This window comes from Equus przewalskii, chromosome 17 (assembly GCF_037783145.1).
Source record: "Equus przewalskii isolate Varuska chromosome 17, EquPr2, whole genome shotgun sequence".
Taxonomy (NCBI): Eukaryota; Metazoa; Chordata; class Mammalia; order Perissodactyla; family Equidae; genus Equus; species Equus przewalskii.
Window position 1 is genome coordinate 67973070 of NC_091847.1, and position 24426 is coordinate 67997495.

Below are 24426 nucleotides of genomic sequence, written 5' to 3' on the forward strand. Positions count from 1 at the left end.
TGGAGATATACTAGGTGATGCTGGCAGAAAAAACCAATAACTGCCTTTTGCCTTTCTCTTTCTCCGCTTATTTTCTCTCCTCCCTCACACATAATTACAACTGGTTAAAGTTGTCTATTTCTGAGAACTCAGTTCCCAGAAACACCCAGTTTTCTAGTTGGAGTCAAGACCGTTGAATTTCCATCTGCTTCCACCTGTTAAGTGTGGACATCATCTTCCTTATGCCTCCCCACTTCTTTGCATTCTAAACACATTTGCTTATGTATTTTTAATGTTAATACCAGGAAATAAGACTAATACTGGTATTCTCTGTCTGATATACCCTCATTTTACATTGAAATCTCAACCAGGGTTCAAGACGTATCAAACGCCACTTCCACGAATTTGTGTTTGCTGTCTTAGTGCAATTGATATAAAACATTACCTCTACTTGTTTGCCTCCATGACACTTAATTGAGAGACCCAGCATATAAAGAAGCACCACGTATGAAAATCCACAGAAGGCTGACACATACTGAAGAATGTGTGCCTCCCCAATAGTCCTCCTTATCATCATGTTAGGCATTAGCACTGCCATGAAGGAGAACAGTTTGAATTGTCAGCCTTGGTGAAGACTTGCATTAACTAAAATCACAGAATCTAACCTTGTCTTAAATCAGAATATCAAGTCATTAATTCACTGCTAATGTGACTAAGGAGTATGTCTTTGGACCAGCATATCCTTTCCTTAAAGGCAAACTAACTGGTAAAGCAATTTATAATAGCAACCCTTCTTACTAAATGCAGAATCAAATAAGGATTTTAATATGATTTGACTGTTTAATGATAACGATCAAGAAAGGCTGATACATTCATCTCTGTAGTAGGAGAATAGTCCTGTCAACTGAACTCATAATCATGTCATGGCACCATCACTTTTGGATGGGACAGTGCTTAAATGGTCAATGTTTGTCACTTTTCCTTTTTGCATACTTTCACAGCTAAAATTTTAACTGACTTTATTTGAATTAATTTTAAAGCTTAATTCAGTATTACTTATAATCGTCAGAGGCTAATAACAGATTGTACTATTATAGCACTAATACATTCTACCTGTTTTGGTTGAACATGTACAGTTTCTTTCCGTTTCCCACTAAGACTATAAATTTCTTTAAATCATGTCTTGTTCAGCTTTCTATACTTGTATGCACTTAAGAGGAAATGCATAAAAGCTTATGGATTCTAAGCTGCAAACATTATTCATTGGATGACATAAGGAATGTTATTTAACCTTCTTAAGCTTATTTGTCCTCTATTCAATGGGTATAGTAATGTCTATCTCACTGGGCTATTTTGAGGCTTACTGCACAATAGCATGTTTTAAATGCTTATCACTGTGTCTGGAACATAATAACTAAAATTTTGAGTAAACATCTTGCCTATTCATCTATTGGTTTTCTAATAAATACATTGCTGTTAGTGCCATCCAGTTGATTCGATTCCTAGTGACCCTGTGGACAGCAGCCCGGAACCCTGCCTGTTTTTTTTGCACCATCCTCTCACCTTCCGGCACTGTATCAGACAATGCTCCACCGCTATTCATAGGGTTTTCATGGCCAATGTTTTTGGAAGTGGGTGCCAGGTTCTTCTTTCTAGACTTTCTGAGTCTGGAAGCTCTGCTGAAACCTGTCCACCATGGGCGAGCCTGCTTGTATTTGAAATACTGGTGGCATAGCTTTCAGCATCACAGCAACACATGGCCACCACAGTATGACAAAACTAACAGGTGGTATGGGTCCATGACCCTGCCCGGGAAATGAACCTGGACCATGGTGGTGAGAGTCCCACATCTTAACCACTAGACCACCGGGACTGGCTTAAAATAAATACACACATGGCTGGAGAAAATCAGGAAAAATGGTAGTCATATTATGGCTTATATTTCCCATGCATATTTCTAAAAAATTCAAGAGGCATGTCCTTAAGATAATTTGTGTTTGATTGATCCAAATTAAGTAGCTAGGAAAGAAATTGATTGAAAAAAATGGTCACTTAAGTCCATGGCATCATTATGAAATAGTGATGGGAAGCTTTAATGGTTTCTCTGCTATAAGATGAATCATCTTGGCAAACCAGAGTTAAGTAGCCTACTAAAGCCTTATTAGTGAAGAAGTCATGCTGGTGGCCCTGAATCTACGCTCCTAGTCAATGCATTTCTTATAAGACAAAAAAAGTGAAATTGACAATGAGGCTATTGAGAAGACTGCCCAATAGGAAATCATTTTCTGGACAAAAAGTTATTTGTAAGTTCAATGAAATATAATAAATGGAAAGTTATATCTTCCACTGCCTTTATTCCTAGAGATCACAACTTGCCACCTCCACTCAGTGTCAAATAGCATTAAAAAAATAAATGGAAAATCTACGAAGAAAAGAATGAGGATCTTTTTTAGATCAAAAGTCAGAACTTCAATTTATTTACAGTCAGACCTGGTTAATCAAAATTACTTTTGTCCCTCCATCATTATTCAAATCAAAAACCTTTTAGACTTACAAGTCATGGAAGATGCATTCATCAAGACTGGATTACTAATTGAATCCTGCAGAAATTTAAGTCTGTGAATGAGCTTGGGATGGTACTCAATTGTGATTAAATTTTCTACTTGGCTAAGTATTTATTTTCATAGTATAACCAACACATTAGGGACTAGAATAGAAAGACTTGAATGAATCAGGAGAATGTGATGGCATGTTCTGACAAGAACTTGGAGGTTGGCAAGTAAGAAAGAGAGATTTTGCTTTCAAACATTGTTAGCCATAAGCACAACTTCATTGCTATTATGACTACTGCCTGCTGATCCTCATTTGGCTGTTGTCAGAGACAGACAGATATCCTATATGATGCTGAATAAGAAAATGTTTTCCTTGGCATTCTCTGGTATTTGACTACATCATTCCTAGTTTCTGGAAGTCAGAGGATCCATGTTTTTCTATTTCATTTGTCCTAACGTGTCAATTATCCTATTTTTGTTCATTAGGTATGGCAGATTGATTTTTCATAAGTAGTTTGCTCCTTGTCTTTTTTTCTATGTCCCTCATCCTTACTATGAGTGCAGCATGGTGGTCCCCCACCTTTCCTACTGGGGAAGATAGTCCCATGACTTTCACATGTCGCTGTTACTTTCACTCTCTACTTCTCCCTCATAGATCCCACAGCAATGACCTGTTTGCTTTAGCAAATAGGAAGAAAGTGGAGCACCAGTCCAGCTTGCCTTCCAGTCACCTTCCAGAAAGGACATTCACATTGTGAGGCAAAGAATCATGTAGGAGAAGAGACTACTTAAGAATTAAAACCCAAACAAAAAAGCCTACATTATTATCCATGAGGAATGATACCATTCTCTTTCACTAATTCTTAGAAATGTTGGTAGTCATGAGTACAACTTAGAACATTATCAATTACTAACAATCAATAGGCTTAAGATAATCTTTTAAAGAATATGAGACTTTCTCCTTGCTCATTTATCACCCTGCCCCAGCCATCATACACATAACTTTTAACATAATATCCTGGAATAGAAATACTTATTATCCAAGATGGACTTTTCAATAAAATAGACTGTTACTGGCACTATTCTATATTTCCATTTTGTGAAGAAAGTTCATATTTTATATCAATACTTTTTTACTGAAGATGCTTATATCATCCAATTCCTCAGAAATTATGACATTCCAAAAAGATGCTTATTGGCCATTAAGGGGAACTACCATGGAACACTAAAGCTTCTTTAACATGAGTGATTTTAAGGTCTCCAGCCTAACCTGAAAACTCAGCTTCAGTTTAAAGCATTGCTTTATCAAGTTGGGTTTCTTTCCTCTTGTTTGTTTGTTTTGTTTTGTTTTCTGACCGTAACGCTGTTCAGCTCTAACAACCAGTGTACACAAAAGGAAAACCTGAAAAGCTAAGGAACTTATGAAGTCACTCTTTCTTCTCACTTTCTCTAGAGCATTCATGGTACAATATAATTAAAAAGCTTTATGGAATCCCAAGCTGACTGTGTCTGAAAGGACAGATGGCATTAGAAATAACGTCTATCACCAAGACATTCTTCAATATAATCTGCTAAATGGTAAGAAGAGAATTTTCTAGAGCTGCTAAACTTAGTCACATCCTAACTTCTGAACTGAATCTGCAAAGCAGCCTTCCAGCAGACAATGCTATTGTCCAAAATGAACAAACTAACAAACTTTATTCATGCGTAGATAGGTTTCTATATATTTGGCACCTGGGCAGTCAATCTAAATTTCTAATTATATTATTCAACTGTCTGCACTTCATTAAATAACATGTGTATTAAAATCTACCAATTTCTTTATGGTAGATTTTCTCTTTCTTCCAGAAGTGATTTGAAATGTAAAACACGTAGAATAAGAATAATGCATACTTTGTATAAAAGAATAAGAGGCTTGTCTAGCCAATATATAATCTGAGTTATTTATCTGAAGATAACATAACAGGAACTGTAAGGCATGGCTTTCAATTCAGAATCCATTCAGAAGGTTTCAGGGAATCTTCAGGATCACATACACACCTGTGGCACATGATCCTTCGGACACCACCAGTATCTCACTCTGCTGTTTGCACGCAGCCTGCCGCAGGTAGCACTCATTCTGGTAGCTCTCCCCATTGGAGCCACACACAGGCACGTAGTCATTGTTGCACTGGGGAACACACAGATGTAAGCCTATGGTTAGTACTGGAGTCTGTATGCCTCTGACGTCTTGAACAGAAATAATCATTTACAAAAGAAAGCACTTGTCTTCTTTCACAGGGATCTCCATTGTATCCATTCAGTCTTTGACCTTGCAAGGACATCATTCAAAGATATACAAAAGCAATGCCAAGTCAGCCAATCAGTCATTTGATTCACGTAGAGGAAAAAAAGGCTTCTAAATTGATCAGGCAATTCCAACAATGTGATTGGAGAAGAAATACTAAAACGATATAGCAACAACTGTATCAATATTATTTAATATTGCCTTTCTAATATATAGCCCATCTGGCTTGGTGGAAAAAATCAAAACATGTTACAATAATCAAGCTATTCAAAAGATAAGTAATGTCTATCTGTGTCTGGATCAGAAATATATAGCTGAAAAACCAAAGAATTCATTACTCCTTAGCATGCTTTCTCTCTGCTGAATTTTAATCTTTACAAATTTCTAAATATTGGATAAGACATTTGGGTTACTAGTTTAATTTTTCAGATATCTTTAGGTCACTGGATATTGATGTAGATACAGTGTAGAGAGAAACAATAGACTATGGGATACAGGAAAAAATGCCACAACTACTGAACTATATGTAAATATCATTGACTATTCAAAAGTATGACTATTAATATACATTTCATAAAGAGAAAAGTTCATTTTTATAACAACCTCATTACAAAAAAGTACACACTTTACAATGAAAATTAGGCAACCTACAGGGTATCCTCATCATAATATAATCACCCTCTGAGGCATTAGAGATACTTGGCTGTGTCCTATACGTGCTAATTACGCTCGAGATGTGATTATCTCATGATGACTATTACTGATGCACTTCATTGTTAATTATAACAAATGCAATGATCAAGATAATTATTTATAAATACTCACCTATGCCAGAAACTAAGAAAAGTAAATCATACGTACACATGCCATGTGAAAACGCTTTTCTGTTTACAATGTCTTATTAAAATATTTGAGATTTTGATGTGCTGTAAATTAATAACACATACAAAATAAATCAATGATCTAGTGAGTTGGCTAGGAAAGTTTTACTATGTACGATAATAAGCCTAAAACTTGGGAATTTATGCAAAGAAAGGAGCAAATCCTCAATAAGGTTACAATCTGATGATAAAAACTTGAGATTTTTTTTTACTCTATTTCCTTACACGATCTGTACTTTCTCCTTCCCAATCTACCACTTAACTCTCGTTTTTTGCCTTTATGTAATAACGGCTTAATCATCCTAAAATTTTATAAATGGTATAAGTCAATGTTCTCTGAAACGAAAGTCTTATTTTATGAGTCTGACTTTGTATCTACCATTGAAAAACTTGAATATAATTTTTCACTAATAGTGATATATTTTCCTCCCAATAGTAAATCCAAATTGTATGACACTCATATTATGATCACTATAATTGCTTTCATGGTAATTTATATATTAAATCGTATCTATTTAGAAATTATTTAAATATGATTAAAATGACAAATATTTTAAATATGACATATTTTAGAAACCTTTATTTCTATAATTTCTAATCTAGACATTCTGGAAACCCTCTATACATTAATTTCTTTCCACTATTACACTAATGTCTCCCACACTCAGTGCATGTATGTGACTGTATTTTAAAACTGTTTTGATTGGAACTTTTTGCTAATGAGGATCTTTAACTCAATGACTCAGTAACTTCTGATCAGGGGATATGTGTGTAAGGGCTGCCTTCCACATGCTATCCAATATGTATATATATACCTACCACAAGACTGAACATCTTCATCACTACTGAAGAAAAAGGGCAATAGCAATATGTTAGTGAAGAGTTGAATCTTCCAATGAGCAGTACTGAGAAGACACCAAATAAATGGGGTTGGTGGCAGAAACATGTCCAGGGAGGCAGATGGATGGATAGGTGCTTGATGAATGCGCTGTGTTCAAGACCAGGGACAGTGGAATGTAGGGAGGATTGGAGGACTCACTGACAATGCAATGGTGCCTGAGTACACAGAGGACAGACCAGAAAGAAGTGAACAGCTGGTAATAGATTACAGTCAGTAGACTTGCTGACCCTTTCAATAGGGAGAAGAGAGGCATAACTAGTGTGGCTGGCTGGACGAGTAAGCTTCTCATGCTCGGGTCCTAGCATTCTTGTCCCTGATTACCTTTTAATTTCTATCTTCAACCCTGGTTACAATACTCTGTGTGTAGATTATTTGGGCTCATATTTTCTTCTCTGCAATCCCCAGGATTTCTCTATCCTTCTCTTCTACTTCTGCAGATTACTCAGGCACAATCAGTGGATGCGGAGTGAAGGGTGGGAAGTATTTATTATCTCTGTCGAGTGCTAGTACACAATGCTGATATGCATCTTAAAATATCGAATAAACTGATAAAGTGCTCATATGCCACTTCAGAGGGATGCAGTAAGCCAAATGTGAACAGTGCTAAAAACAGAGCTGCCAAGTTCCATGCACAAGCCAAAAGAGAGATTTGCACGGAGCTGAAAAGAGCTTAACTGTAGATGATCAGCACGATGCTTTTGGCCCTTAGTACCATGACTTGCACTCATTAATATGAACAACACAAGGAGGAAGCATGCTCTAAGTCATTAAGGCTCCGGAGTGGAAGTCTGTCCCAGGTGCTCCCATTTCTCTCACTGCCTTGGTGAAGGACCGACCTCATGTATATCACTCAACAAGGAAATATTTAACAAGTTTATAGCTCAGTTTCCCCATTTGAAGTGGTTAACCGGGGCGTTTGGGAGGATTAACAGAGTCATGTTGTTAAAACATTTTGGAATATTCATTCATAAAAAAGAAATGTAAATTATTTGCCTTTCATAATATGTATTTTAACTAGCAGAGTCATCATCTAACATAGACACTAAAACATGCATGTCTAAAATTAGAAAAATAAAGGAAAATAGGATAACCCTCGGCATAAAAATATGCTAACTACTACATTAAAATATGCTAAATGATTGGAAATAGTTTTTAGTGGTAATCATCATACTGCTCAGTTTCAGATGAAGGGACAGATTCAGATGTTAAGTGACTTGCTAAAGGCCACGTAGTTGGCTGGTAAGAGAAAAACAAGATTCAGGCCCAGATGGTTAGGCCCATAAATGTATGTGTTGTGCAAACTTCCTTTCAGGGGAAAAGGAATTCTATTTTTTTTAAGATGTTTTAAAATTTTAAGTTTATTTTCCAAATATATGTTTTTCAGTAGAATGATTTTGTTCCAAAATGTCCACATTACTTAAGGAAGCAGCTACATGCCACACTAGTGGAGTCAATGACTTGACACTCTAGAATATACGAAATTCATTTTGATAAAAATGAAAAGAAAATTTATGTGAGAAGTTTTTCATATGATTTATTGCTTGTTTGGATAATAAGGATTTCTTTTAGCTGGGATTTCAGCATGTAGAAGCTATGCATAACTTATATTTTATATATTATCGGCACCTTCTATAGAGTCTGGCATGTAGAAGGCACGCCACAGATGTTAAGTGAATTCTGTTATATTCCCAGTTGTCAAAGGCTTAGGAATAACGACTTAAGATATGGTATGTTTCTCTTCTTAAAAAAGAAAGAAAAGGTAACCTGCATATGTCCCAATCCTTTGATCATCCCATAGGTAGCTTTTACTTCTCAGTGACTACATTTCTTTATTTGAAAAAATTTTTATGATTTTACAAGAGTGGGCAGGACTGTGACAGCAGTGAAAGTGACTCTGTGTGACTTCCGAGGCTAGGTCATTAAAGGATGCAGCTTCTACCTGGCTCTTTCTCTCTCTCTGGATGCTTGCCCTTGAAACTCAGCCATTGTGCTATGCGGACGCCCAGAGTAGCCCATACAGAGAGATCCACATGGAGAAGGACCAAGGTCCCCAGCTGACAGTCAGACATACGAGTGAGAGCCCTGAGATGAGTACAGAACTGAGCCTTTGTGTTCCCTCCTCCCCTCACCTAATGCCGAGGGGAGCAGGGCTGAGCTGTTTCCACTAAGCCTTGTCCAACTGCAGATTCACGAGCAAATAAATGTTCCTTGCTTTGAGCCACCAAGTTCTGGGCAATTTGTTATGCAGTCCTAGTAACTGAAACAATTGCAGATCTAAAACATGGCTTATTGAGTGAAAATATTTAACATTTGAATTAAATAATATCTAAAAAATATAAGGCTTCATCATATTTTTAAATTATAAGGTGATAATTGATCATTGTATAACTAGTGCTATCTATGAATAATTGCATGTGAGTCTTCTTTCGTTCCTTCCTTCCTGCTTTCAACCATCCACCCATTCTCCATCCATCCATCTATCCTGTCCATCCACTGTCTCAAAATTTTCATCCCCACAACCGATTTACCATATTGACCAGCATGCCATTTGGCATACAGATAGGAAGGCAGGACGCAGGAGGTTGTAGGCCATTTCTGGAAGTCACATCATCATCTAAGAATTAGTTGTACTACTTTTGATATTAAGAGTTGTCTACAATAAATGGGTACTTTTGTCCTTGTTACTGATGTTTTTATTGGCATGTATAATGTCCTGGAAAAAAATTAGATTTGATGTCAAAGGACCCAGGTTCTTGCTTTGGGATAGCCACTTATTGGTAAGTTATTTATATTTATGCTCACCTTCAAAAGGAGAAGAAAATAATTATCCCTCTCAATTGTGAGAAATAAATGAGATAACATATTTGAGGGTAGAATATGTTTATTTTAAATCATCTAACAGAGGTGAAGACAAATATATGTTCACTTTAGTGCTCCAATAATAATCCAAATTGGGAAACATTACAGATTCTAAACACATAGACCTATTTCTCTTTGAAATTTATCTCTCAGCCAGAAGGAGCATAGTTTGCATCCTATTCTGAAGGGAAGAATTTGTGCTTGTATCTGAAAATGCAGGAGAAACAGAGAGTAAATGACCTCAGCTAGTTTAGAATAGGATACTGGAAAATAGAGTTTTAGGACATCTCCCTTTCATCAGATACTGGGACAAAAAAACCCCAAAAAACTCAAATTCATTGGGAAGTATTAGAAAGGACTGAATCAAGATACTCCTGATCTAAAAGATCCTATTATTCTTTGAGCAATTTGTCCATTTTCCCTGATCTTCAACTTATTTCAGCCACTCTAGAGTCTAAATTTTCCACTAGGGAAATGGTTTTTTCTCCTGATAGACTGACAGCTATTGCAAAGCACAAACTAATAGCAGTAGTAATCTAGTAGTAAGTTTAAAATGCTACAGGCATTAGGAAAAGAAAATTTACATTTTAGGTTCTTATTCGAACTTTCATTCATTTCCACCCCTCGCACCAATCTATTGCATTCAACAATTATTTAAATTAATGACAAATGTAACTGGCTGACCAATACATGAAAAACACAAATGTCTTTGTTGATACAAGTTTTACCAAGACTCTGTGGAACCTGAAAACTGAACACAATTTCTTTAATGAGAAAATGAGACATTTCCTTATAGTAGCATGCATGCATTTAGAATTTTATGAACTCCCCTTTTTTCTCTTGGCCAAATCCTGTTAGAATTATGGCTTTCCATTTGAGCAACATTCTTCTTGGTTCATTTTATACTGTTTATGAGTTCACTTCTTATGTTTACCCTTGTTTATGAAAATAAGACATTTATGGGAATTGCAAATGGAAAGGGAAAAAATTCACAAAATCCTATGGGCCTTTAATTAGTGATTTATCCAACTGCATTTTCCCTTTAGTTAACATTTGGGGGAAGTATGACTCGGAGAGTTCTCATGCTCCATCTCTCTCATGTAGTTCCTTGAAAGAACATAATTACATTGTTCAGTGTGGCTGGAAACTTTAGAAGTTGGTGTCACATGCATATTAAATATGCTTGAATATGTTTCTAACACTCCAGTATGGTCTAAAGACTGTAGTAGGGTCACGGCAACCCTTACCCACCAGCTGGTGGTGCACTTTACAAATATCAATTGTTTTATTGCTTTCTTAGAAAGAAGAAAGTAACATCCAAGAAGCTTTTAGCTTATCTATAAACCATTCGAACTATATTTAAATGTGAATTCCCTTATCTCTCACTGAGAGGTTGAATTCAATCTAAAATACCTAAATTTCATCAACAATTCTAAATATTACATACTATAACAAATATTTAGGCCTGAATTTGAAGTCTAACGGTTTTACTTGCTCTATATCATTTATTTTTTTTAGTTTTGCTTACAATCTTGGAAAAGTTTTCCCTGACCCCACACATATAGTTGTGTTTATGCACATATTTCCCGGTTGACCCTTATGTTAGATTTCATGTGTTTTCAAAAAAAGTAATTCAATAACACTCAAAGGTTAATATAGACATTAGGATGGCATCTATGATATTTGAAGCTTAAATGATCACATAAACATTTTGAGAGAGAAGAAGGTTTATAATTTACATGGCAGAAAGCTTTTGTTAGATGATGGCTACAATAATGACATTGAGTTCCATCTTTAATATACACTAATAACCTAGTTTTGAGGATACGAGTTTCGAGGATACGATTGCAGTCTCTGACTCTTTTTATTTTTATTTATTTTTTAACACGAGGCAAAGTACACCTTTCTCATGTTTATGAATGACTTGTAGCTATTTGCCCTCTTTTGGCTTCCTGAGAGATTAGTTGTAATTGAATGTGGTACCCATGAAAAGTTGACATATTTTAATAAATTCCATGATATCCAAACTAGTACAGTAGCTTTGAAGTCACATTAACAAGCAGTTCATTTAAAACCTTAGCCGGATTGCCAGGATAATAAAACCCAGACCATTAAAACAGAGAGCAATATGATCAACAGATGATAGCTCTAATCAAAAAGAACAAAAGTACAAATCCACACTTCTGATCCGCCACCTGTTTTGACTATTATCCACAGTAGCTGACTTATAAAATGCATGCTAGAAGGAGTACAGAAACATACGTTTCCTTTGACAAACCAAAAGAACATCCCGAAGCTTTCTCCCTCCAGTGGCATTTATAACTATGGCATATACATTTCTCCAAAAAGCTATGTCTTCTTGACATCAGTTGGCTCTCTTGTCAGTACTTTTGCTTGGTGCCAGCTTCCCTCTTAGCTTGCACACATACAAATTGCCAAGGAACAGGTTGTTAAGGAAGATCCCTGCTTTGTAGTCTCGTTAATGAATTAAAAGATGCAAATATCAGACTTCTTACCTTGAACTGACAGACGCAAGTCACAGTGTCTCCAATTCTTAAACATTCCCCATCAAATTTACAGGTGTTGGTGTCACAGAGGAAGAGATCATTTTCTCTGTCATCATAACCTCAAATTTAAAGAGAACACTCTAGTCATTAAAAAATGCTATAGACTTAAACAAAAAAGCACTACTTTGAAGCTTTAAAAGAATTGTCCCCAAATTTTAATTCCAATCACAGTTGTACTGCAAGGTCATTCTCTGTTGATAACCTCAAAAGTCTCATTAAGTAATCAATATTAATTTCTTTTTTTCACAATTGTTTTCTAGTTAATTCCCTTTTAATATCCTTTTTTGATAGTGCTATTTTATTTTAGCTTAGGTTAACACTGGCAGTGGTGAATGAGGGTTTAACACTTGCTTCCCAGCTTCTTTATTTTTTTCTTATTAAGTGGACTATAGTTTATGAACCCCAAACTCCACGTCTTAGAAAACAGCTGGTGATGGTCTCTGAATGCCATTTTATCATTTTTCCATCTTTAATCATTCTTTTGCTTTAACGTCTGAAACAACCCCTTATTTGGAATTTCTCCAGACAAAGAGGAAACAAAGGCCCAATAATAAAGATAAACAGGCACAGTGTTTTCTGTGATAGTCTGTCTGGCTCAAATGAAGATTGATCACCTCTAAGTTAACAGGGGTGGAGGGGGGGGGGTGCCAGGTTCTTGAACAATCTGTCTGGGAAACCAGTTCATTCTCTTAAGTTTCTGCAAATCTCTTTAAGATATCTGGCTAATAATGAATTTCTTGATTGCCAAGCTCAATTTGACATTTAAGTTAGTTATTTCCTAAAACAATACCTTAGTTAAGAATGGGACCACAAAGCTATCGACATTCCAAACAATTGATTTTGCAGGTTGTTTAATATTCCTTTGATAGAGCACCTAAAAAGTGATTAGGCACCTGCAAAGTGGAACTTAGTCCTTCCAAAATAACATATATGCACGCATGAACCACAAATGAGTTAAAGAAAACATGTTGAGTTTTACAGAAATGCCAAATTTGGAAATTGCCAAAAACAGAACAAAGGCAATCTATTGACCCAAATCTAATAGGGTTGCAAATATCAACCTGTTTTTAAAAAGCACAAACTACAATGCTGCATAATAATTTTCCTCGTGAAATTTACATCAGTAACAACCCAGGACTACATATGCTTTCATCCTATAAATTACAGTTGGTTATTCTCTCCTCTCCAAAGTTACATACACTTCAGCTCACATATATCCCTGAAAGCCACTTTATTCAGAGACCGATTTAACTACAGCAGAATTATATTTACAGAAGATGAAAAATTACATACATACTTGCTAAAACAAGAACAGATCAGACCTCGGGGACAATACGTAGGCATGTTAATGGAGTTTAAAAAGCCAATGAAATCACACCACAATCTGCCTGGTATACTACAGGCTGTTATACTGAAATGAGAAGCCAGCCTCAAGTGCAGCAGCTCCCATCCTCGGGCCCTATTTAACTAGGAAGCTTCAGCAGAGCAAAGCCTGCCAAGCTCTCGCGTTCAGACACTGACGGGACCTGAGCGCGCAAGAAGAGCGCCTGACCCACTCCAAGGAAGCCTGCCCAGAAACGGAGTCAGCGCCCACCCGGGTCGGTTCCGCCCTCCGCCCGCCTGCGCGTGAGCCTGCCCAGCCTTGGTCATGCCCACCCCGGCCTGGGAGACCTACGAATGATTCTTTTCTCAACTTCCCTCCACCATGAAGAGCTTTCGGAGGCAAGAGAGAGGCATCCGTGGGCTGCAAAAACAACGTCTTTTGCAGCCAAGGAGAGAAGGAGTATGAGAGAGCCAGCAATTGAATCTCTTGAAACCCAAGCTCGTTTAGAATCTGCGTGACCTGTTCTTGAATGCGAGACCAGAGACCAGGGCACCCTCATGGCACTTTTGCCAGGAATCAGTGTTTCCCCTGCAGTCACCATTTGATTTATTGCTTTCTCGCTCTTTCTTTCTCATAAAGTTATTTCCAGCTCGTTCTAGCTAGACTTTTTCTTTAATGATGGGAAACGTTCTGTTTTAGTGTTTCTCCAAGGATTGGTGCTTTTTTCAGTGAATCCCCAAAACCATCCCGTTTAACATTTCTCAAAATCTTCGCAGCTCCAGTTTCAGTGCAAGGATGCAAAGGTTCCTACACCTGCACTTTCTGCCCACCCCAGACCCCTCCCCCACTTCCTTAGCGGCCTGCAACAGTTCTCTGTGCTCCTTTGGGTGGGGGTCGGTCGTCTCAGGGGTTTGGGGCAGTAGAAGGGAAGAGGCTGGGGAGACGCGCTAGGGTAGACTGGTCTGTGCCGGAAACGCGCGTTTCCTCTGAGGGGTTTAAGGGGTCGGGGGCTGGGGTTCCGGACTTACCAGAGCAATTCCAGCCGGTGGGCGTTTGGCAGTCACTTAAGGAGGTAGGGAAAGCCGCGAGCTTCACCGGGCGGGCTATGATGAGTAGCATCAGCGGCAGCAGCAGCAACCAGCAAAAGCCCTCGCAAAGTGTCCAGCTGCTGCACTGCCGCGGGGACTCCCACAGCACCATGACTAGTTCGCGCAACTCTGCAGCAGCAAACGGCTTCCGAAGAACACACTATCGCGGGGGCCGGGCAGCGGGCTACTGAGCATCCCGCGGACAGCAGCAACACAGGCAGCGGCGGTGGCAGTGGCACCCGACGGGGAAGCAGCAGCCAAACCCGCGCATGATCTTGAGAGTTTCAGCAACATCCAGTGACCCGGCTCAGCCCCGGGAGCGAGAGGGTCGTCCGCGGAGAAGCTGCGCCGGAGACGCGGGAGGCTATGCCATAAGGAAAGGACTGTGGCAAGCTGGGCAGCGGGAGGAGCCCGGAGTCCAGGGGCAGAGGAGAGGCGTTCAAGGAGGCAGGGTGGAGGGAAAGTCAACGCGCCCCGCAGCCTAGCAGCCGCCTCTCGCGCTCTGCCGCCCGCATCCCTCTGGCGTTTGGGAAGCAGCAGGTCCTTAGCCCGCCCGGGATCACGTGGGAAGAGGCAATCGGGCGCTGATTGGCGGAGCGGGATGCAGGTCCCGGGAGGGAGGGGTCGGCGAGGAGGTGCAAGGAGGAGGCGACGACGACGGATGCCACAGATGGGCTAGCTCGCCAGGCGCTGGCCCGAGTGGGGCTGGGCGGGGATGGCTCAAGTGAGAAGCTCAGGCTTCAGGGTGGGCGACCTCCACACCTTTATGTACCACCTGCCCTTTCACTCTCCGCCCCAGGACGCCCCCTACCGAGCGCCGGGTCGGATCCAGCGCCCCTCTTCTGTGCGTAACCCCGGGCTGCCGGCGCCGGCAGTGGCTGGGTGGCGTCTCTCGGAGCTGGAGCTGGTGAGGGTGGAGGTGGCGAAGGAGCGGTAGCAGCCGGGTAGAGAGGGGAAAGCGGGCACAGAGGAGAGGGCGTCCTGCTGGCGCCGGCGCTCCAGCGTGCGGGAGCGCGCCGCCTGGCTGTAACGGGATACAGGCTGGGAAAATCGCCGCGGAGAGCCCAGGGATGTTTCTCTGGGGAGGAGCAGGGAGCAGGAGAGGGTGAGAGGCGCTGCTGTGAGAACAGCTCTGGCCAGCCTGGAAGCAGCAGCAGTTCCCATAGGAGCCTGCGACCTCGAGGCTGCTCTCCAAGCTGGCTCAACCAGCCTTCCAGGCTCTCTGCACTTCCGTCTCTCTCCTCCCCTCCCTGGCCCCCTGCAGCCCTGAGCAGCCAAAGGTTTGAGGAGCCGAAGGTTCGAAGCCCTCTCTCCGTCACACGCTCGTCTCCAGCCGGGAGCCTATTTGTGAGGCTGCCTGGGCGGTGCGGGCAAATGTTTCGAAGGTCAGATTTGGTCGGGACAAGTGGTCACAGAGAGCAAGGGAAGGCTCCTCTGCATCAGCAGTGGGTGGGTTGCCGGGCGCCTCGGCAGGGAAGCGGTATCCAAGGAGAGCGGCTCGCTCTGCCTGGCGGCGCGGGTAGTGTTCCTGGCGCTTCCCGCCGGTCTCTGCCCAATCGCCGGAGACCTGGGCGAGGCGAGCTGGTCCGACTCCGCAGGAGACTCGCCCTGCGCCTTTCTTCCTTCAGCTCCAGCCAGCCTGGGCAACGGCGAGCGGACCCGCCTTCTGCCTGCTGCATTCTTCACGCAGTTAGAACAATTTAGCCTAATGGTATTTTAGTCGCTAGTAACGGGACCCAGAGCTTCCTGGGACACGAATGGAGAGGAAGAGCTTTCTCCCGTGACCCGGGTCGTTATTGCAGTCACAGTGTTTTCTTTTCTGTGTGATTGTTCAGTGACTCAGGATGTTTTTTTCTTCTTTCCCTGCACTCTCCTTCTCTATCCCTCCCTCCCTCCCTTCCTTCTTTCTTTCTTTCATTTCGAGAACCCTCCTTTGCTTTTTTTCTCTAAATCTCGCCTTCTCCCCTCTCCTTCTGTGTCCCCTGAATTTAGAAGAGCATTGTTTGATAGCTTCTCACAGGCAATTAGCCTCCATCCCCAATCAGTTAAAAGAGGCTCCAATACACTTTGAAAAGAGGGACTATCTATTCTTCTCAGGCAATGCCAGAGAAACAAATTGTACCGGAGCTATCTTTTTAAGTACTTTAACCTCCAACCTCCTCCCACTTTCTTGCTTTTTAACTTCTCCTTTGAGAGATGTGATCGTGCAGCACCTCAGTGCCTCAAAGAAATCGCATTTTTTTTTTCCTGTGTGAAACCCATCCCTTTATCTTACATCTCCGCCTCCGCCCCGAGATCCCTCGCCTTTACCCCCCACCCCGCCCACCTCCAAAGATTTCTGAATCTCTGCGTCTCACTCCTGGCAATTAAGCAGCAGATCCCAGCATTCTAGTCGGTGGCATCTCGCTCCTCACCAACGAAGACTCCATTAAAACAGATCAATTTGACCAGACGTTGGAGGCATCAGAAAATCGGCTTCTAGACAGCGCAACTAAATTCTTGAAGGAAACGGAATACCCGTTAGAGCTGCCAGCCAATATTGCAAAAACAAGGAATCAGAGATGTCTTCCACTGCGCCCTTTCAGCACAGACGAGAACATAAATATACGCTTAATATAGATCGAGATTTAACAACTGCCTAGTCGAGACTGAGAACACGTCATTTTCCGTAGTAAGGCTGCTGTGATAACTAATGAGGCTGATGAAAATAAGTCATGCTTGAAACTAAAGGCAAAGTCCTTAAAAGTGTTCACGCAGTAATTATGGTAATGAAACAGGACTTGCTAGGATTTCAGTGCTTGGCTATATTAGTAAAATTTTACAGAACCTCTTAGTGAGTAACTGTTATTGAATTCTCTGCTAAGTAAATTTTTGGCATGCTCTCTAATAATATGCACTCTTCCTAAGACATTTTGTCCAAAGTAACTTAAAACTCCGAAGGAGTTAATTACTAGTTGTGACTGGTTAACACCATGCGGTTGCTTCTGCAGAGGTTCTTTAAATTATTAAACAGTTTGAAGCAAAGTCGTTCCAGTAAGAATGCTGTGATTTTGTTCGGCTTACTTTGTAGTTAGTGTTACAGTGCCACCAAGAAACAAATTCTGAAACTGGCAGGCACCACCAAGTGGCGGAAGAGCATCATTCACTGAACGGAGCACAGTATTATTGAACACGTAAATAAAAATATATACATTATTTCGTCATTAGTACCAAGGAAGTAGACAGGCATTAAATTTTATGGCAGTGAAGATTGAATTAGTGATTGGATTAGCGCTTCAACTTTTCCCCCAGCAGGGTCAAATCAGTTTACTTATTAGGATTGAATTTAAAACTAAGTCTACGAATTGTACTTTGCATTGTGTATTATATGATTACTAGTAATCTAATCCAATCATATCATGAATTTGCAAAATTTCTTATTTTAAAATAGTACACAATATTTGCTTTCAATATTCCTGGGCTAAAACACTTTATTTATGGCATACGCACTCTAGAATGGACTCAGAGGGGGTAAAGTCAAGTTATCATATTTTTTAGGTAGAAACAGCACAGAATTTTTTTCCAGAAGACTTTTTGTTTTCTTTTCCCCACATGGAAAGGGCATCATTAAGAAGTGTGCGATTACTCAGAGCTTTAGTGGGGTAGGAGTGGGGAAAGGGAGAATTTATTCTAGAAGAAGAATAATTTAAGATAAATGAATCTGGGAAAATAAAACACATTGCCCATCAGAACTCTGTCTCCTTCCTGAGCTGTAATACTTTCTGATGCTTCAGTAATGGTAAGATGTATGTGTTTCTTAGATGTCAGACATTCTGCCATGCAGGAAACATATTATTTTATGTGATCCCTACAGCACCCCTATGAGACAAGGAATGTCATATCCCCATTTTATAGAAAAGGCATATGGCTTTTAAAGCAGCAAACAACTTGCTCCACTTAACAAACCTACGCAGTGGCACAGCTGGGACTCAGCCCAATTCTCTCTGACATTGGAGCCCAGGACCTAAGTCACATCTTCTGCTGTATGGCTGCCTCTTGGCCTCTGAGAAAGGAAACTGTAACTGGGAATATATCCCCTCTGTCCAAACAGGCCTTTATCTGCCCTTTTTATGGAGCACCAGTAAGGCCCAAACTCATTCTGTCTCAACCATGAGCAATGAGATCCAGTGGTTTCCATATTTGGAATTCGTATGAATTACTTAAGAAGCTTTTTAAAATATAGGCAAATTCTAGGTCTCACTAGCAGAAATTCTAACTCAGAGAGTCTGGGAATCTAAGATTTAATAGTCATCTTTGAGAACTAAGGTGTTACCTACATCTATGTGACGAATGAAGGATATCGGAATTCTTGCTCAGTTTCCACAGGACTTTCGCAGAGAGATTTCTAAGACAAGAGAAAGGCTTTGACTAAGTGTGCAGAGGAGCTGTTGTATGTGTCTGTCTTTCTACCATTAAGTATTGCATTTCCGTATGCGTATGTTCACTACATATGTATTAAGCTTCTATTATGTCTGACTTACTAACTTTGTGAGCATAGACAGTTTCCTCATTTGTAAAATGTGGGTAATAACAGTACCTATGTCCCAGGGATCTTCTGAAGATTAAGGGAAATATAATATACAAGTTAATGGTAATGGCCTTAGGGAGAATCCCTATATAAATGAATGAATGAATACATAAATGTGTGTGTGTATGTGTGTGTGTAGTTAGCTATATATTTACATATAATCAAAAGTATTTAAGGATACACAAATGATATGTGTATGATATTAAAGTATACAATGTGTTGATTATTGATAATGAAGCACAGTATAATTTTCATATCTAACTCAATACCTTAACATTTTGTCCCTTAATTTCTAGCCTACCTCAGATAGACAGATAGATAGATAGATAGAAATAATGTCCCAAATCATTGTTCCTTCAGTTTTCATTTATAATTTATTGATATAAAAAATGCATATTATATTATCAGTAAATAACAAATGTATTAGAACATTAAGTGTTTAATTTGTAGGTAAAATGCTATTGACAATATTATTATATATTATATTATACATATATACATATATTATACATAAATAATTATATATTACACATAATATATATGTTATATTTCAGAGACATCATTTTCATCTTTGGTTCATTTTTTTCACTGAGTAATTAAATTTGCTGTTTTTCCACTCTTTCCTATAATTAGGTAATGATGTATAAATAACAAGCAGTGATTGAAAGAGATAGTTTTATAATGTAGAAGTTTCCCTATGCCTTATAGAGTCTTGTGCCCTTAATTATTTTTGATAGTTTATGTTTAGATTTGTAATTTCAGCCCTGGAGAAATAGTTTATTTCCTGTTAGGGCAGTGGGCCCCAGTCACAACTGTGCATTGTAATCACCTGGGGGTTGAAAAGCACTGGTGCACTGTCCGCACTCCAAGGCTTGGATAGTGTGGAGGTGAGGCAGAGGCACTGGGGTATTTTTTTAAAGTTTCACTGGTGATGGTGATGGGTGGCTTCTGTTGACAGCCACTGCGATGGAGACAGTGACTTCCTTATTCAAATATCCAAGTTTCAGCAGGTAAAAGGGTGGTTTTTTCAGTTAAAGCTCTTAAAAATAAACATCTCACAAAAGGTGCTCTTTGATTAAGATATTTAGCCAAAGCAATATGCAACAGTTTGCCACTAGTTTGCCAATAGTTTGAAAAAACCTGTTGTTTTAAAAAGAGCTGGATATAAAAAAGCAGCAGGCACCTCAGTGCGATTTGGTGTCTTTTTATTTACAAATTCAAACAGTTTTCAATTGCTATTTAATTTAATCATAGCCTTATCTTAGGGCTTAGTTTAATACTTTTCTTCAAATCGTTATGGAACTTGTTTTTTTTTGCAGTCAGAACCAGGAGCTTGAATCAGTTTTGGATGAAACCGCTTTTCATGTCTGTCTTTGGCTGCTTGCGGCTTCGACTGAGCTAAATTAGAAGTGGACTGCTCTCCGGCTTTGTGGAAAGAATTAGTGACGGTAGTTCTTTCAATTTGTGTTATTAGCAGCATCGAGTCTTTTATGTTCTAAGCATTTCATTTAGTTTTTACAATAAGCCTGCATCATTTCTCCCTCTATTATCTGTGACATTGTATTGCTTTTTGGTTTCTTTTGCTCAAATTACTTGTCAGTGGCAGAGCAGGTCACTCAAGAACTAATGTTCTCAATCATTTTGCTCCTCCTTCTACCTGTGTTCTCCCCAGCCCCAAAATAAGAAAAAATGGAGAAAAGAGGCTTCCGTCATAAAATAAATTTGGGAAACGCTTCCTGTAAATGCCATTCAGCTCGCTGTAGCTTCCCAATGCACATTTGCATATTAAAGGCCCTGAGGAGGCCTGCAGTAAAATCAAACCAAACGCATCCAATAAAATGAAACACCTGTTTAATGTTATTGAACTTTGATTTTCTAATATTATTTGATCATGGACTCCCTTTTAGCAAGAAAGCGCTACAATAAACTATGGCCATGGGTTTCCTCATATTACCCCATTAGTAGCGATAGATTAAAGGAATGAGACTCCTTAAAAACTTGTGTCAGCAGGCTTGGTGAGAAAGCTGATCATCGTCTCTGACTTCTCTTTTCACAGAAACAGCAGTAAAGCCAGCTCACAGTAGAGCACATATTCCACAGCCCTGTCTTTCAATGTGGCTCTTCCTGCCATCATAAACATTTTGGGAAGATGATTAAAATGTCAGCCCCGCCACCTTACAACCTTTAAAAATTTTTCTCAGTTTTGTCCCATGTAAATTCTAAATTAGATACTCTGATTTCCTTAGCACTGATTGTAACATAGGATCAGATACAGATTGTGTCTGATAACACAGCTTTCTGAAAAGCTGTATCTTACATTGTTAAACAAGCTAAAAATGTTAATATAGAAACTTTCACAAGATTTTGAAGAGAATTTAATTGACTTCTTTACGCCTCTATACTTATCTCTAGGCTTTGCAGCATAAATCTGGACTCTTAGCCACTCACTGGCTATTATTAGAGCTTCTGATATAATGATAAGGCGAAGCCACATGGCAGTGGCCAGGCATCTGTGCATACGTGAGTTGGAGTCGTTGCCCAGGTTCTTAGAAGCTGTGTGTCCACGGGCAAGTTACTTGGTTTCTCTGAGCCTCAGTTTTCTGTCTTGGCCAGAGTGCTTTTTCTTACTTGAGTAACAGAGAAATTTAGCTTGGTGTAAGAAGAAAATGTGGAGTTCTAATCGAGGAAGGAGGCAGGTTACCGGAAGGACTGAAATCTTTAAATAGAAAGCTGTCTGGAGAGTTAAGGCAGATGCTCATTTCATCTTTTTGGTTCAGCATCATCTCATTTTTACTTCTCTTTAGCTATTTCCCTTCTTTTTCTCCCTATAGACCGATTTTCTCTGCGATCTTAACATCACCATCTTAGATGTGTTCATAAATTGCATTTATCTGCATTAGATGTCTACTGTACATTACATATGTAGTATTGTGAAATTGTATGTATTTTAAATTTTAGTACCTCTAAGAATGGAGAAGAGATGTTTCCATGGTAAAGTATTTAACAACTATAAAACTAGTTTATATAAATTCTCCAATTTACTTTATATGAGCCCTGACTTTCATATGTAGGATTTGCTTTCCATATATAGTAATTAGTGAAATAATATTGAATTTCAAAGATCTTTAATTTCAGCTCAGGGACATCATTCTTTGTCCATGTATACCTAAAGGATGTAGCAAAATGCTTTATTCATAGTTAGCATTCAACAGATGACACTAAATTAAATTAAGATGCTAAATCTAAGCGTGTCAATCAACACACTCCAGAAAGAGTGCACCAGGAAATGTAGTGAAAGCACTTTGGAATAACCTCGAAGTTCCTTGTAGATTTCCTTTATTAAGCAAGACCTATTTTGGAATGAAAAGTCGGCACCGAGAAGGCGAGGCTTGAGCCATCAGGGGGTACCTCAGCAATGGATGGTGCCGTGGAACTCCTCCTGTCGCCTCCCTGCTCCCACCGCCTGGTCATTAGTCTCAGCGCCTCACATGGGCAGGATTTTATTCATGGGCTCATCCTCTCATTGTGCCTTTATTTTTTGCTACCTTCATATTTCCCATGGCTTCAAGTCAGGAGATCAACCACCCAATTAATCAGACTGTAAAACAAAGAACAATTGTCTTGATATGAAATTTGAGGTTTTAGAGTGATATGAACAAAGAGAGAGGAAGATATACAGCAGGTGATGTTTGGGGGCCTCTCTCATACACAAACTATATATACACACGCACACGCACATGTATATGTATGTATACGTATGCACATATGCATGTACATACATCCATATAATATATACTTGTAACGTGTATGTATGTTTGTACACGTGTATACATCTACACATGATAAACAATTCAAACAATAAAGAGATTATATAGTCATACAGCCTTTCTAGCTTCCAGAACTTCTGGTTCCACAGAGATAACTGCTGCTACTAGTCTTTTAGAATCCTTCTAGATTTGTCCAGGCATATATCCTCTCTCTCTCATACTTGAAATATATAGAGACACATTTAAAGATGTGCTGGCTACACAATATTCCATTATTTTCTTTTTTTTCTGGGAAAGATTCACCCCGAGCTAAGATCTGCTGCCAATATTCCTCCTTTCTTTTTTTCTTCCTCCTTGAAGCCCCAGTACATAGTTGTAAGTCTTTCTAGTTCTTCTATGTGAGCCACTGCCATATATATATATATATATATATATATATATATGTGAGAGAGAGGGAAATCAAAAGGATACACACACATATAAGTAAATATAAATAAACTTTTGTATATTTATATATATTTACATGTGTGTGCACGTGTGTATCTTTTTGGTTTACAAATGAGTTCTTACCATATACACTGTTCTATTTCTTGCTTTGTTCACTTAATAAATGCAAGGAGAGCTACTTCATTTGGCTGGGTAGAATTCCATGTTGGATATCTCATAATTTATTCAGTTCCTTATTTATGGATGTTTTAATTTTATTTGCTAATTAAATTTAATGCAGCAGTGTATATAATACACTGTCTTTTTAACAAGGATATCTACCCCACTCCCCCAAGAAAGAGACTAAAAGGCCACAGGACATCATGACTATGCTTTTAGGGGGAAATACTGAGGTAGCTAGCAAACAAAGCTTACCTTTTGATTCTTAACTACTCTCAATGAGGAATGTATTTAAGCTGAGTACAATATTGGAAATATTAGAAATATCTTTCAAATTTTGTTCTGATATTCTTGCACACAAGTGTTTCAGTTAGAACATAATTTCTTACAGGCTAATTTTTGTCCATTTGCTGCCATAGAACATAGCGATACCACCAAAATCTAATGTAACATTAGTTGCCATATTATAGAATTCAACATAATGTGGGTTGGTTTTGAACTCTTTCCAAAGGAGTTTAACTGTATTATACAAAGATAGTTGCATCTGTCAGACATACAAAGGGCAGTGTTTAACATGACATACCCGTGTAGACAGAGTGAGTTAGTGCTTTCCTCTCAGAAAGCTAAATCTTTCTTCTTCCGAGTTATAGAAACTTTAAAAATGTTACTTTTCCCCCGACACTGACAATTGGCTATGGATTAGCCATCACGTGAGCAGCTTTGGGGTCAAGGCCAGGACTCTGAATTTGAATTGGAATCTGATTTCAAGTTCTGGCTCTGACTCTTGAAGCCGCGTGAGCCTCATCTCACCGATCCTCCTTACATCCTCTTTATATATGTAACTTGACAGTTACAATATGAGGGTTAAATGAGATCTGTAATCTGCAAGGCTTTCTGTAATAGGACAGATATTATTTGCTGCTTGTTGAAGCATGTACAAAGCAGAGGAAGTTTATGTGATTTGTTCTTTGCTGCTGAAGTCTGAGTCAGAGACCTGACAACTACTGGGGACATCTCAGCCCCCAACACTCTGGATTGAGAAATTACT

General features: G+C 39.3%; 1 protein-coding gene and 1 long non-coding RNA gene across 2 annotated transcripts in view; one reads left to right on the forward strand and one right to left on the reverse strand.

Annotated features, from left to right (window-relative positions):
* Positions 1 to 15399, reverse strand: part of TMEFF2 (transmembrane protein with EGF like and two follistatin like domains 2) — a 225789-nt gene extending 210390 nt beyond the window's left edge. Inside the window, exons 1-3 of the mRNA XM_070581697.1 lie at positions 14379 to 15399; positions 11976 to 12085; positions 4572 to 4701 (exon numbers count right to left, since the gene is read on the reverse strand). Coding sequence (XP_070437798.1) covers positions 4572 to 4701; positions 11976 to 12085; positions 14379 to 14550 — 412 coding nt within the window. The 5' untranslated portion in view covers positions 14551 to 15399. The remainder of the gene's footprint in view (positions 1 to 4571; positions 4702 to 11975; positions 12086 to 14378) is intronic.
* LOC139076837 (uncharacterized) lies at positions 15105 to 17462 on the forward strand. The gene is made up of 2 exons (XR_011528834.1): positions 15105 to 15345; positions 16431 to 17462. It is a non-coding gene; the product is annotated as an uncharacterized lncRNA (long non-coding RNA).
* The last annotated feature ends 6964 nt before the right edge of the window (positions 17463 to 24426 follow it).